This window comes from Muntiacus reevesi, chromosome 4 (genome assembly GCF_963930625.1).
Source record: "Muntiacus reevesi chromosome 4, mMunRee1.1, whole genome shotgun sequence".
Taxonomy (NCBI): Eukaryota; Metazoa; Chordata; class Mammalia; order Artiodactyla; family Cervidae; genus Muntiacus; species Muntiacus reevesi.
The window spans coordinates 44,108,515-44,122,619 of NC_089252.1; the positions used below are offsets into that span (position 1 = coordinate 44,108,515).

A 14,105-nucleotide genomic window follows, 5' to 3' on the forward strand; every position below is an offset into this window, starting at 1 on the left:
TCCCTACTGCCGTCCAGGTGCATAAGATGTATTCAGAGATGGGTCAAAATCTGGAGATGCTGGGAACAGTGCTGACCGAGGGTCTCATCCCTTTCTGAGCCCCACACCCTCCTGCAGTCCTTACTGCCTCCCATCAGCATGGGAGAGGAGCAGGGCCAGGGGCGTGGACATGTAACTGTGCATCGAAAGTGAAAGTGACTCAGTCGTGTCCGACTCTTTGTGACCCCATGGACTAAACAGTTCATGGAATTCTCCAGGCCACAACACTGGAGTGGGTAGCCTTTCCCTTCTCTAGGGGAATCTTCCCAACCCAGGGCTCGAACCCACGTCTCCCCCATTGCAGGCAGATTCTTTACCAACCGAGCTGTGAGGGAAGCTCCCCCATAGCTGTGTACCGAGGGACATGGATTTAACGGGTGGGAGGAGCTCAGCCTTGAGAGAGACAAACTAGATTGCTTTGAAATTAGTGTTTAAGTGAAAAATGCATATTGTTCCACTTTTCAGCCTTTTAAATGTATGAATGGAAAAGTTAAATTTTTCTTCAACCAAATAATTTATGAATAATAGGCTTTTAGTTCTAAATTATGGCCAATTAAGGGAGAGAGGCGGAAATAAAGAAAAGAGCGGGGTTGGGGCCGCGGAGGAGTAATGAGAGTGTGGGCGGCTGGAGGAGGACAGAGACGGGAGGAGAGAGAGGTGTAAGGAGCTGGAGAAACTAATACTGGGAGACAGAACAGTCAGCAAGACGGGGAGGGCGCAAGCGCTCCCACACCCGCGAAGAGCGCATGCGCAAGGCATCCGCGCCTGTCTCCTGGGCGCACCACCCCTGCGGACCCTGAGATGCCTGCTCGGGGAAGTTAGAGGTCTTCAGCACGCCCACTGCGGCAGCGTCGCGGGCCCCGAGCCTCCGGATCCCGCTCCCTGGCGGTGGAGAACCGGAGCCAGAGGCCGGATGGGCCTGAGTGCCGGGCATTTAGCCTCCACCCCCAACAGTGCCAACAAGCACCCGCAGGAGGTCTAGCGGAGTACTGGGCCTCTGGGCCGGTACCCTCCCCTTCCTCCCACGGCTCCTGGAGGCCTGGGGAGGGGACAAGGTGGCTGTTCCTCAGGAGCGGAGAAGAGAGGCAGGCAGGTACTCTGGCCGGGTATCCACCACTCCTGTCAGGGCAATGGAAGGAAGCGGCAGGGCTGGGGTCAGCAGGAGGTTTATTTTATTTTATTTTTTTTTTTTTTTTAGTCAGTGTTGAAATGATACATTTATTTCAAAAACGGTTATTTAAACTCAGCATGGGAAACAAAACTCGGGCTGCCAAAAGGATGAGTTTCACTTGAAAGTAAAACTGGAATGAGCAGATTGCACATTGAAAGCTGTAAAATGTGTTTAATGCGTGGCCTTTCCCATTTTGTGCGTAAAGGCTGAAACTCATGCCCACTGGTGGCACGGGAAGAGCGGTGTGACAAGAGTGGGTTTGGGTCTCAGGGACTCTGGGCTTGTGCCTCTGCTCTTCCCCTAACACGCAGGATGGCCCCTGCATCCCAAGTTTCGTCGCATTGAGGCTGGATGAAATCATCCGTCAGGTCTTTTCTGTCTCAACATTCTGTGATAACCGCCCCCCTCCCCCAAATCCTGGAGAAGTGAGGGGTTTCAGGGAATATCTTCCTGATAGGTGAAACTTACAGGGAAAAATAATTCAAGAAACTTTTTGTTCAACCCTTGCTGGAAAGCCCACCCAACACATTTGCCACCTGTAATGGAACTCAAGAATAACATCTGTCTGTCATGATTCAGGGTCTTAAGAGATCCCCATCAATCAGAACAGGAATCTATGTCTTAGGGCTGGAAACAGAGGTGGAGAAAGGCTACCTGATTGAGTGTGGACAGAGCTCAGAACACTAAATATATTCCTAACTTGTGTGGCATTTGCTTCTTCCTCTCTGATGTTGAGTGATTCGATTTTATTGCAGATCTATATAAAAAGATAGCTAAAGTATTAAGGGAGGAAGGAAGATGTGGCAAACCTCATTTAGTCAACAAGGACGGGGGCAAGGAAGCAGAAGAGAGAAGGACTTAACAAAGACACACTAATTCAAGACAACACACTTCCAAATGTCCGCCCATTTCTGTTATGTATTCAGAAACTAAAACATCAGAGATCCATAGCTTTAGAGGTGAGGAGGACTTTGAATTTTTAAGTCCTTGCTAATGTACTTGGAATCTCTGGGCTGTAAGGGGTCTTTAAGAGCTAGTGCACAATTTGTCACATCTCCTTCCACTGCAAGGAAGAGCATGGAAACATACACTGAGGAAAAGCCTCCATCAGCTTGGATGCTTGAGAGATCACAATGATTCTCAACATATATCCCCCTGATGTCCACCCCCCGCCCACATCATATGTTATGAGCAAGAACTAAGCTTCCATTGTGTGAGGCCACTGACATTTTAGGGCTACTTGTTATTTAGCAGAACTTAGCCTATTCTGACTGATACAACTTGGGATACCACTTGGACATGATTGTCAAATAAATGGTCGCTGAAGTGATGAGGAAGGAAGAGGTTGCCCAGAAGCATGTATTTAAAGTGTCTCTGACAGAAGTCAGGCAAACTGCACACCCCACGAGCTCAAAGTCTCCTTGCCCCCTGCCATCCAGAGTCCCTGGCACACATGGGCACCACAGGAATCAATGGAGTCAAAAGGCATCATCCCCTCTTCAGGTGAAACGTTCTTAATTCCTCCTTCAGACTTCCTGCCACAACTCCTAGGTTTCTTAATCAGTCACTATTCTTTTCTTGAAGATGCATTTTCTCTTTTCCATCAGCCCCCTTAGAATGTGGTGCCTGACGTCACCCCAAGGCTCCAGGAACTGTCTGAGCAGAGCCAGTGAGAGGAGAGGGCCAGCTCTCCTCATCCCAAGTGTGACGGGGCTGTCACCGTGAACATCAACCTGACACTATTAAAGTGTTTTTTTCCAGAGAGGCCAGTGGCGGAGCCTCCCAGGCTAGAGTCCCCAGACAAACTGTCTCAACTTCACAATTTTCTCCCTGCCCAAGGGACTAGTGGCCTCCTTATATGAGAGGATGTGAGTCTGTGGGTAGAGCCCCGGTCAACCCACGGGAGACCTCAGACCCCAAGACAATGCACTCAAAGCCACTCACAGCTGCAAACCACCATTAAAAAGACTTTCCACATCATTCGATCATGGACCCTGACAGCTTGAGACTCCTCTAAAAGACCTCAAGCACTCTCTATTTGGAAAATAATTATTCTTTTTTTTTTTTCTGCAATTGAGTTGCAGATCAATAAATCTTCGGTCCCCGCTCCCCCCAGTCCCCTCCTCCTGGGGTTTCGAGTTCAGACTCAGCTGCCCTCCAGAGCAACTGTCTCAGAGGCCAGAAGGGTTCCAAGGGGTCCTGCTTGAGGCTCTGCTGAATCTGTCCACCTCTGGACATCTGACCCCTGGGGCCACTGTGGCTCTGTCTGGGTGACCTCATGGCGATGGCAGGGACTCTGGGCATCACACCCTCTCCTGAGTCTTTCTACTCAGACAGCATCTCCCGAGGGGGCCTGACAGCAGCTGACATCTCCCTGCTCCTTCTCCCCATCTTCCATGCTCAGCTGGAAGGGTGCCCATGAAATGCAGCCAGTCAGGAGCCTGGATGTGTTCGCAGTGTGGCTTTGGAGCCCCTTCACCCTGTCTCACCACCCTCTCCAGTGTTCTTTTCCTGTTTCCTATCCTCCATGATCTTCATGCCCAGGAAAACACAGTGACCCACTGCATCCCATATGTGCCCCCTGGCTCTCCACCTCTGTGCCACCCGAATCACATTTTTCAAACACTTTTAATGCTCTCTGTTTCAAGCACTCAAACATCCAAGGGCTGCCTGTTCATAAAGGTACATCTCGATGCCACCTTGGACAAAAGAGCAGCCTGATCACCTACCATCACACCCTCCTTCCCGGTCCCCTCAATGTCCTAGGTTACCACGTGGAGACCACCAGCACCTGCTCACCCCACAATCCCTGTGCTCTCCCTGCCTCCCCGCCTGTCAGCTCCTCAACCACCTTGCACATTTTCCTGCCCCATTTCCTAGCTGTCTGGCCACTTTTAGATGTTGACTCACTGGAACCTTTCTGCCCGGGGAAAGAACCGATGCTGCCTTTTACTGGGTGTTGGGCCCCCTGACACACAGCACCTCACTTAGTCCTCACTATAATTTTGTTTTGTTTTGTTTGTTTTCCTTGCTATGGTTTTGTGTAAGAGTTTCTTTATGCCCACAGTATGGATGGAAGAACTGAGACTCGAGAGATGAGGTGACCACCCAGGCCACACAGGCAAAGAGTGGAAGAGAAAGGAATTGAACCTGAACTACCTCCCAGACCATCATAGGTTTCTGTTCTTCAAAGGTGGTATCTGAGAGAGTTGTTTAGCTGGTAGCACTTAGCATGGCTTGTGTTTGTTGAATTAATGAATGAATAAACACATCAAGCATAATTTTATCTATTAGTTGACTTAATAAGTATCTATGGTATGCCTATTATGTGCCGGGCACTCTTCTAGGGACTGGGTGGTGAGGGGGCAGACACAGCAGTGAACACAATGGATGCAGTCATTTCCTCATTCAGGGGACCTCATATTCTACATCAGAGAGAGGAAGAATGACTAAATAGAGCAGTTTATATAAGTCAGTGATGTGGGGACAGTAAACAGAGGAGGAGGAATAAAAGGTCCAGGGCTGGGAGTGGGATCTCGCTAGGCAGATGGGACCTAAGCAGAGACCTACCTAGACAAAGGATGAGCAGGCCATCAGGGTAGGAGTGCTAGCAGGAGGGGACGGCACGTGCAAAGGCCCTGAGGTGGGACCGCATCTGCTGGCTTCAAGGAATAGCAAGGAGTGAGCAAAAGGGGTGGGACCGGCCCCTGGAAGTGCTCTCGCTCTTACTCTGACAGACCCGGGAGCCTCTGCACGGTGTGAGCAGAGGAGACACCTTGGCCTGAGGGTCTGGACAGCTGCAGACACAGGCAGGGCCTGGGTGAGGCAGAGGGGCCAGCCGGGAGGCTTTGACCAGGAGGCGCTGAAGATGGGGAGGGGCGTCTGACAGCTTTTCTGACAGAAGGGCCAATGGACGGAGGGGTGGGGAGCGGCGGAGAGGAGTTAAGGGCACCCAGTTTGCAAGGAGACCAGTGACTGCATCCAGGACAGCTCAGGGTGTATTCACCCTTCTGGCTGCAAAGGTCTGATTCCTGAGCTAACAAAGGTCATGGAAGGTCGTGGCACTGTTGAGAAGACAGTGCCTCTCCGAGAGAATGATTCACTGCTCTCATTCTGCTTCCAACGAACGGCCATGGTCTTACATCTCTCTCCCAGGGCAGGCTTTGCTCAGAGTCGCTCTCTGCCTGCCCCTGGTTGGAGCCAGCTGAGCACAGAGCCCTTACTGCTGCTTCAGTAGCAACGAAACAAAGTAAAGAAACCATGAAACACCAACAGGGAAGGATGGCAGGGCGAGAGGGGAAGACGAGCAGAGTGTGGAGCGGAGGAAGGAAAGAGAAAGGGCGGGGAAAAGGAGAGGGGAGTGATGAGAAGGTTCCAGTCACAAGAGTGATCAAGATATAAGACACTTGAGCAAATGTAACAGGGACGTGTAGCCTGTGTGTAGTAAGTGTAGAAAATGGCCTGACTGAGATACTCAAGGAGCAACTGGATAGACAGAAATGTGTGCCTGGGGGAGCACTTCATGGTCTAAATGTGCAATTCTCTGCACACACATTTAACAGCAAAACGATCATAATTCCAACAGGGTTTTTTAAAAAGTCACCTAATGTCTTGATTTGAAAAGGTAAGAACAACTAATATTCTTAAAAATGAAAGAAGACAAGTATGGACAGAAATTAAAACAGATTATAGAATTGCAATAATTTTCAAGTTGTTGGGTTGGCCCAGAGATGCCAAATCAACTGAACAGAGTTCACCGACCCTAACCAGGCTGTATGGGATGTTCACAGTTTGTCCCTGTCCTTACGTTTTTTGGGAACACTTTATCCTTGTCAAGATTAAACGCTTTCTTTAGATTTTGAGACCATCTTGAGATGTAAGGTGGGCTATTACCTTTAAACCCATTTATCAGAAGAGCAAATGAAAGCTCATAAAGTTGGAGTTTGGGATTGACATGTACACACTTTTATATTTAAAATAGATAACCAATAAGGAGCTACTGTATAGCACAGGAAACTCAGTCTACTAACCTGAATGGGAAAAGAATTTGAAAAAGAATGGACAGTTGAATGGGTATAACAGAATCACTTTGTTGTACACCTGTAATGAATACATCATTGCTTATCAACTATACTGCAATATAAAATTAAGTTTCTGTAAAGATGGTGTAGTAACTTGTCCAGGGTGACCTGGTGAGTTTCTGGCAGAGCACCTACCCCAGGTGAGGACCCTGGTTCCCAGTGTGGGCTTGTCCCACAGTCCTTCTGTGCCACCACAGGGACCTCGTGTGACCTCATAGATACCCATGACACTGGGCTGTATGTGAGCTGTCCCTCAGTGTCCCCATCTGGAGTAATCTCTTGGGCTGGTGGGGCAGGGTTGAGGTGGAAGATGGGGTGACCTCCATCAGCCCCTACCTTGCACAGAGAGGGGAATGTTTCAAGAGACACCAGGCTGCAGGCCAAGATGTTGTTTAATTCAAACATTTATTTCTTAAGTGCCCTCGACATTCTGGGCACTGGCAGGCCCTCAGCAGCTCCACAAACCCCTCAAGATCTTGCCTGCTTCTCTCTCTGTCCACCTCTGTGCCCCTGCCCCCAACAGCTCCAGGCCTTCTTTCATGTCTATTGCCCCTTGACTCCTCTTGCCCAAAAGGCAATGTGGTCTCATGGTGGAAACACACCAGATTCATCTCTGATGGTCTGGAGTTCTGGTCCTGACTCTGGCACAAACTGGTGCTGGGGCTACAGCCTCACCTCCCTGGGGTGTGGTCCCTTCACCTATCAGAAGGACAAGACCCCCTTCCCACTCTAGCTCCCGGGGGTAGCTATGAATCTGGAGCAGGGCCAGCAAGTTATGGCCTGTGGGCCAAATCTGGCCCACCACCGACTTATGTACATCCCACAACCCAAGCAAAGGTTTTACATCTTTAAATGGTTGAAAACAGTCTAAAGAAAAATAGCTTTTGTGACATGTGAAAATTACATGGAATTCAAGCTTCAGTGCCCATGAATGAAGTTTTCATGGAACACAGACACATCCATTTACTTTGTTGTTGTGGCTGTTGAGTTGCTAAGTCATGTCCAACTCTTTGCAACTCTATGGACTGTAGAACCACCAGTCTCCTCTGTCCATGGGATTTCCCAGGCAAAAAATACTGGAGAGGATTGCCATTTCCTCCTCCAGGGGATCTTCCCAACCAAGGGATCGAACTCACATCTCCTGCATTGGCAGGAAAATTCTTAGCTGTTGAGCCCACCAGGAAAGTCCAGTTCCTGACTACTCTAACTTAAAAAAATAAATAAATAAAATCCATTCACTTAGGTATCACCTATGGCTACTCTTCTGCAGCAAACGCAAAGCCGAACAATTGAAACAGAGACCAAATGGCCTAAAATATTTGCTATCTGGCCTTCACAGAATAAGTTTCCTTATTCCTGGTCTAGAATGTTAAAGTCATGTCCTGGAAGTCACTTTATACATGGAGAGACTTATGAATAGTAAGTCTGGGCACGGAGATTGGGCCATGGCAGGAATAGAAAACTTGACTTTCTGAAACGATGGACATAAACTGGATTAGATCTTCTACTAGATTGCCCACCTGACAAGCCAGGCAGCTGAGGGGCAGCCCGAGTCTCCTAGGAGGCAATGCCCACCTAGCCAGCTCCTTGGGCCAGACCCGCATCCCAGCCCCGCCCTCCTCACGCATCACAGCCAGCCCGCCCTACCCTTCCTTCCATGATTATCTTAGTGGCAGGCATACCTCCCCTCCCTCCCCTCCAGCCCCACTCACGTGATCTCATTGTTCACGTCAGTGATGTCGATTCTGTCCAGGAACCAGCCCGGTCTGTTGCCTGAGTTGTCATGGCGAATCCGAATCTTGGTCAGGGGCCCCAGGTCAATGGCATAGATGGTGAAGGTATCTGTCTGGGAAAGATCAGAGTAGCTTTCATGGGGTGGGGGCAGCCCTCCCCACCTTGCCATCAGCTTCACCCTCCCAGGACCTGGGGCAGCCTGAGGCCAATTGTTAGATCCAAAGCATCAGGAAGGAGGGGGAATGGAAAATGTAGCCAGCCATCTGGGGTTTGGTCTGCACTATCGGCTTCTGTTTATTGAATTATCATTAATATACAACATTAAATTAGTTTCAGGTGTACAACATAGTGGTTCAATATTTTTATACATTATGAAATGATGACCACTTAAAGACCAATTATCATCCATCACCATACAGAGTCATTATAACATTATCGACTATATTCCCTACATGTACATTACATCCCTGAGACTTATTTATTTTATAGCTGGAAGTCTCCACCTCTTCATTCCCTTCACCTGCTGCACTACTGTCTTTTCACCTGCCCCTGCCAGGGAGGTCTTCTCATTTTCACTGTGTCCTGGAAGGTGGAGGGAAGTAAGAGGGTGATAGAAGTGACCGTGAGAGAGAGGTAGGGAAAATAGGTTGACTGAATGCCCGCATTTGTGTTGTGGGGGGTGTGTGTGTATGTGTAGGACCTGTTGCTTGCATGTATGTATGCAGATACTACATGCTGTGTGTGTACGTATGTGCATAAACTCCTTCAACCACAAATTCTGATTAAGTACCTACTATGAATCAAAGTGCAAATCCGAAGTAATTACAGAATGTAAAGTGTAAGACCTGGATTGTTCACCATTCAAGTGGGAAGAGAGACCACTAGAGAAGCCTTATATGATACCAGTGTATGTATACGATACCGGTGTACGTATACGATACCGGTGTACGTATACGATACCGGTGTACGTATACGATACCACTGTACATATATGATACCAGTGTACGTATATGATACTACTGTACATATATGATACCAGTGTACGTATATGATACTACTGTACATATATGATACCAGTGTACGTATATGATACCAGTGTACATATATGCACTGGAGGAAGCAGATGACACCAGGACCAGAGAAGTGAACCCAATAAGTGAATGAGATCTTCTTGACTATAACTTTTAAACTACTTTTTGAAAAGTATTCTAAATTTACAGAAAATTTGCAGAAACAGAGCAATGAAATTTTGTATACCCTTAGATCTTATTTTCTCTCTCACTCTCTCTTGCCCTTTCTCTATTTTTTGCCTGAATTATTTGAAACTATTTGGCAGATATCGTGATCCTCTACTTTTGAATTCTTCAACATAGATTTTCTAAGAATAACATTCTCATATAATCTCAGTGCTTGCGTGCTCAGTAACAAGTCATGTCTGACTCTTTGCGATCCTGTGGATTGTAGCCTGACAGGCTCCTCTGTCCATGGGATTCTCTAGGCAAGAATACTGGAGTGGGTTGCCACGATCTCCTCCAGGGAGTCTTCCCAATCCAGGGATTGAACCTGCGTCTCCTGCAGCTCCTGCATTGTAGGTGGATGGATTCTTTACCACTGAGCCACCAAGGAGGCCCATACAATGACAGTACAATTACCAAATTCATGAAACAAAGTCAACACAATATTAACATGTAGTCTACATTCAAGTTTCATCAGTTGTACCAATTACATCCTCTGCAGCAATTTCCTTCCAATTCTAGTCATCATAGTGGCTGCAAGTTTTAAAGGAAACACAGAAATAAATCCTGATCTTCAAGTCATGGGAAGGTGGTGTTGAAGAAAAAAGCAGGGACATCCAAAATAGATCAAGCAATGAGCTCAGAAGTATTTTTAATGGATTTGTACATTTCTGGTTCTCCTCTCTGTTGATGAGGGAAGCTGGCTTTGGGATGCTGGCAGAAATGGGAAAGGTGACACAAGAGACAGTCTTCTAGCCAGAGGACCCTGTAAAATCTCAAGGGACAAGAATGACAGTTGCATTTTTCCATGCTTTTCCTACTAAACCTGGAAGGAGAGGGGCCTGCATTTCTCTAAATGCTCAAATGCTGTTGTGGCATCACTGCCTCAGGATGTAGGTCGAGCTTCTCAGCTGTCATTTAAGGCTCTCATGCCCCCAACCCTTCAGTTGGTCGTGTCAAGCTTCTCAGAGGCAGCACCCACCATGGCTTGGCAGTAACCACAGCAGAGTGAGAAGACCCACCGTCCAATGTCCTCCAACTGGCCTTCCGCACTTCCACCCCACACCTCCCTCGTGTGGTCCCATCTTCAGGGAACACCTCTCACTGTCATCGTCAGATCAACACCATACTCCTCCACCATGGCCCAGCTCACACGCCTCCTCCCCTCCAAGTTTCCTTCAAAGCCCATCTTCTGGTCAGCACTTCCTCCCCGAACCCCTGACGGTCTGGTACCCGTGCCGCCTCCAGTTAGTTCCTGGGCGCTTCCTGGCACCAGACCCCACCTGTGCCTTTCCTTATGTCCCTGCCACAAAGCCCCAGTGCTGTGAACGAGGCGCTTCCATTCTACCCGGCTGGACAGGACAGGGCATAGGGCTGGACACAGCAGTTGCCGTGCAGGCTGGGCCTGCCTTGGGAATCAGCAGAGGGCTCCCTCCATCTGGGACCCACCAGCCCCCCTGGGGGAGCCCACACCCTACCTGTCCCTGCTCAAACTTGTTGGACTTGTCTGACTTCTTCAGGGGCCGCTCGCCGGTGTCCCCGTACTCCTCCCCGTAGATGGTCAGGAAGACGTTGGCATCAGTGCCAGCCTTGGGCACATTTCCCGTGATCACCTGTACCTCATAGGTGTTGGCTGGGGGACACAGAAAGGCACAGTGTTGAGGACACCTGGGCCTCGGGGTGGACCTGAGCCTCAGCCCGTCAGATCCAGCCAGATGGTGGAAGCAGGAAAGACCTCGAGGTACACCTACATCTACACTGACGTAGAGGCGAACCGGTTCCTCCTCCCTACCCAAGACTTCCCTTCACCATGAAGCCCAAGAGGCTGAGAGTTCTGGCAAGGCGCTGGTCCTCAGCAACCCTCCTGCTGATGTCACCATGATGAGTCACTGCGAGTTATACCAGGGCTCCTCCCAAGAGTCTCAGGGCAAGGGCAATGCCAGCCCCAGCAAAGAACAGTCCATGGTGGCATTTCAGTACAGCCCAGGTCAGGAGAGCCGTGGGGGGCCCCACCTGCAAGGAGAGCTGGGCATCCTCCCCTCTCCGCACCCCCCCACCCTGGGGGCTGAGTGACCCCTCTGCAGGCTTACGCTCAGGACCCTGTTGGCCCGCGGGCACCAGCTCCACCACCAGCTCGTTGTCCTCCTTGCCCCGGGCCAGCCAGCGGTGGGCATCAAACTTGTACTCCTGGATCACCTCCTGCATCCCGGGCTCCAGCTCCTCCTCCTCTTCTTCCTCCTCGGTTTCCTCCTCCTCTTCCTCGGATGAGGACTCCTCCTCCGATGAGGACTCCTCCTCCTCATCCCCCTCGTCGCTGCCCTCCTCCTCCTTCTTCTTCTTTTTCTTCTTCCTCTGCAGCTTGGCCTTCAGACGTTCCTTCCGGAGCAGCTGCCGCAGCCTGTCCTTCTCCTTCTTCCTGCGCGCCTCCTCCTCGGGCGTGAGGTCCTCCTCCCGCACCGCCAGGTGCCGCAGCCACACGGTGTCCACGTACCAGCTGGGGCTGAAGCCCTCGCCCGTGTGGCCAAGTCGGATCTTGAAGACCTGGCCCACGTCCGCCGCCTCCAGCTGCACGAAGCGCGGGGGCAGTGGCTTGGGGGGCGCCCTCAGCATCCTCCCCGGGGCCCTGCGGAGCCAGGGGCTGGGGCCTCTGAGTCAAAGCTGCCCGCGCACCTCCTCTCCCCGCCGCCCACCCAAGGCTGGTTTCCCTGCTGGACCCCCCTCCACCCAAACTGATGTCTTCTGAACCCCTGATACAGTGGGTCAAGATGGGCTTCTTCCCCCTGTCTTTCTCATTCTCCACTTTAAACACACACACACGGCGCGTCACAATCACTCCTGTTTTTCTTTTTTCTGTATCTTTGCTCCCTCCTGCAGAATGCTTTTATTCCCTCCTCTGCCTCTAACTAAACCTATTCATCCCAGTTCCTAAGCTTTATTATTACCTTTTTTTTTTTAGTGTTGTGACTTTCTGTGTTCTCTTTCTGAGCATTATTTTTTCCCCAGCATTAATCATATAAAACTTTTCCAAAAAGGAAAAAAAAAATGTGCTGTTTGTCAAAGACAGAAGTCTCCCCCATGCCCCCAAGAGGCCCCAGCACCCCCCACACACCCAGCCCTCCCCTCCCCGAGTGCTCGGGGGGTCCCAGAGGTTGGCAAGGTCCAGCTTAGCCCAGATGCCCTCTCTGCCCGCGGGCACTACTGTCTGTGTCTCAGCTCTCTCCCGCACTGGCCCTAGCACACGGCCGGCTCAAAGGGCAGGGATTTAGCTCTGCTTCAGGGGACTGCGTCCTCGACCTGCCATCTGCCACTCTGGTCTGAGCCTGACATCGGGGGGAGGTCTGGCCCCGGCTCAGCCGACGGCCCCCATGCTGAGGAGACCGAGGCCCAGGGCTGCCCCATGAGCTGTTCAGTGTCCCCCACAAGTGGAGCTCAGACCGGCAGGAGAGTTCGGGTCTCCTGACTCACTGTTCATGAAGGCACAGTGTAGCCAGAACTCCTCTGTGAGAAAATGAGCAGCCAAAATGGAGCCCAGGCCCCCCTGAAAGAGGAGTGTATTCTTCTCAGCTTTGTGGGGATGGGCTCTGGATATGGGAAGCTCCTTCTTCAGCACAGTCCAGTGGTCCTGGTCACAGCACCCTCGCAGTCTGGCTCACTTGCCATCTCTCCCCGCCATCTCCTCCTCTCCAGTATTTTCCAGGTCACAGCACCCTCGCAGTCTGGCTCCCCCATCAACCTGCCCAGCTCTGAAGGCAGCCACCACCACACCCAACCACGCAGTCCACTCACATCCAGAAGACGCTCTGCTCCTAACACCTCCGTGACTGGTCACAGTTTCCTAAGTACTTTCCCTGACATTGACCATTTTCATCCTTCCAGGGGCTGTGAAGCAGGCCAGGTAGTTACTATAAAACTAGGTCTGAGCTGATACAGAAGCTGAGGCTCAGGGAGGTGAACCGATCAGGCCTCTGCACTCTCAGCCATGTCAGGAGAGGGTTGGACTCCAGGAGGCCTCCTCCACCGCTGACAATCCAGACACCCATGACCCTGGCCCAGCTCAGCCATGACCCTTTCTGCTGGGCACCGTTAGGACTCTTTGCTGAAGGCCAGGCTACTTATGGCACACACGCAGAGCAGCCAGCATGAAGATGCTACTGCAGACCAGATCTGCAGACGTACACATATGCACGCATGCACTTGTGTCCCACATAAAACATTCACGTGCCCTTTAAAAGGTACCACCCTGGGTCCTCCTCTCCTGCCAACAGCATGCTCACATTCTCACCTCTTTTTCTCTGCTACTCAAAGGGAAGTGAGGTGGTCTGGGGTACTCAGAACAGGGCCACGAGACCCCAAGCCTCGCAGTAACCTGGTTGGGAGGCATGGCCCTACTCTTAGGCTGAGTGAGCTGTCGAATCAGAGGCCAAGGCTGGAAATGAATGCAGTGACCAAGGCCCTAGCGCCATATTTTGCTAAATTAGAACCAACCCTCCAGTCGTTCTCAGAATTGGCAGCATGTTAGTATCACTGGTAGAGATTTTAGAAACATACCCCAGTATTCTTGCCTGGAAAATTTCCTGGATTAGAAGAGCCTGGCAGGCTACAGTCCATGAGGCCACAAAGAGTCAGACACAACTGGGCACACACAAACACACACACAGAAAACATATCCAACCATAGAGGTTCTCATTTAATAGATCCAGGTGTAGACTAGGCGGCACTAGTTTCTTAAAGCTCCTCAGATGGTTCTAATAAGAAGCCAGGGCCGAGAACCAATCCCTGTGTTTTCAGACATATGCTGAGCGCTCTCTTGGCCCCCCTCCACCACCATGGCTTTACCCCCACACA

General features: G+C 50.5%; 1 protein-coding gene across 2 annotated transcripts in view; it reads right to left on the reverse strand.

Moving 5' to 3' along the window:
- Positions 1-14,105, reverse strand: part of LOXHD1 (lipoxygenase homology PLAT domains 1) — a 193,930-nt gene that overhangs the window by 78,970 nt on the left and 100,855 nt on the right. For both annotated transcript variants that reach the window (XM_065935168.1, XM_065935167.1), the window contains exons 19-21: positions 11,351-11,825; positions 10,739-10,893; positions 8,004-8,137 (exon numbers count right to left, since the gene is read on the reverse strand). In XM_065935168.1, coding sequence (XP_065791240.1) covers positions 8,004-8,137; positions 10,739-10,893; positions 11,351-11,825 — 764 coding nt within the window. The remainder of the gene's footprint in view (positions 1-8,003; positions 8,138-10,738; positions 10,894-11,350; positions 11,826-14,105) is intronic.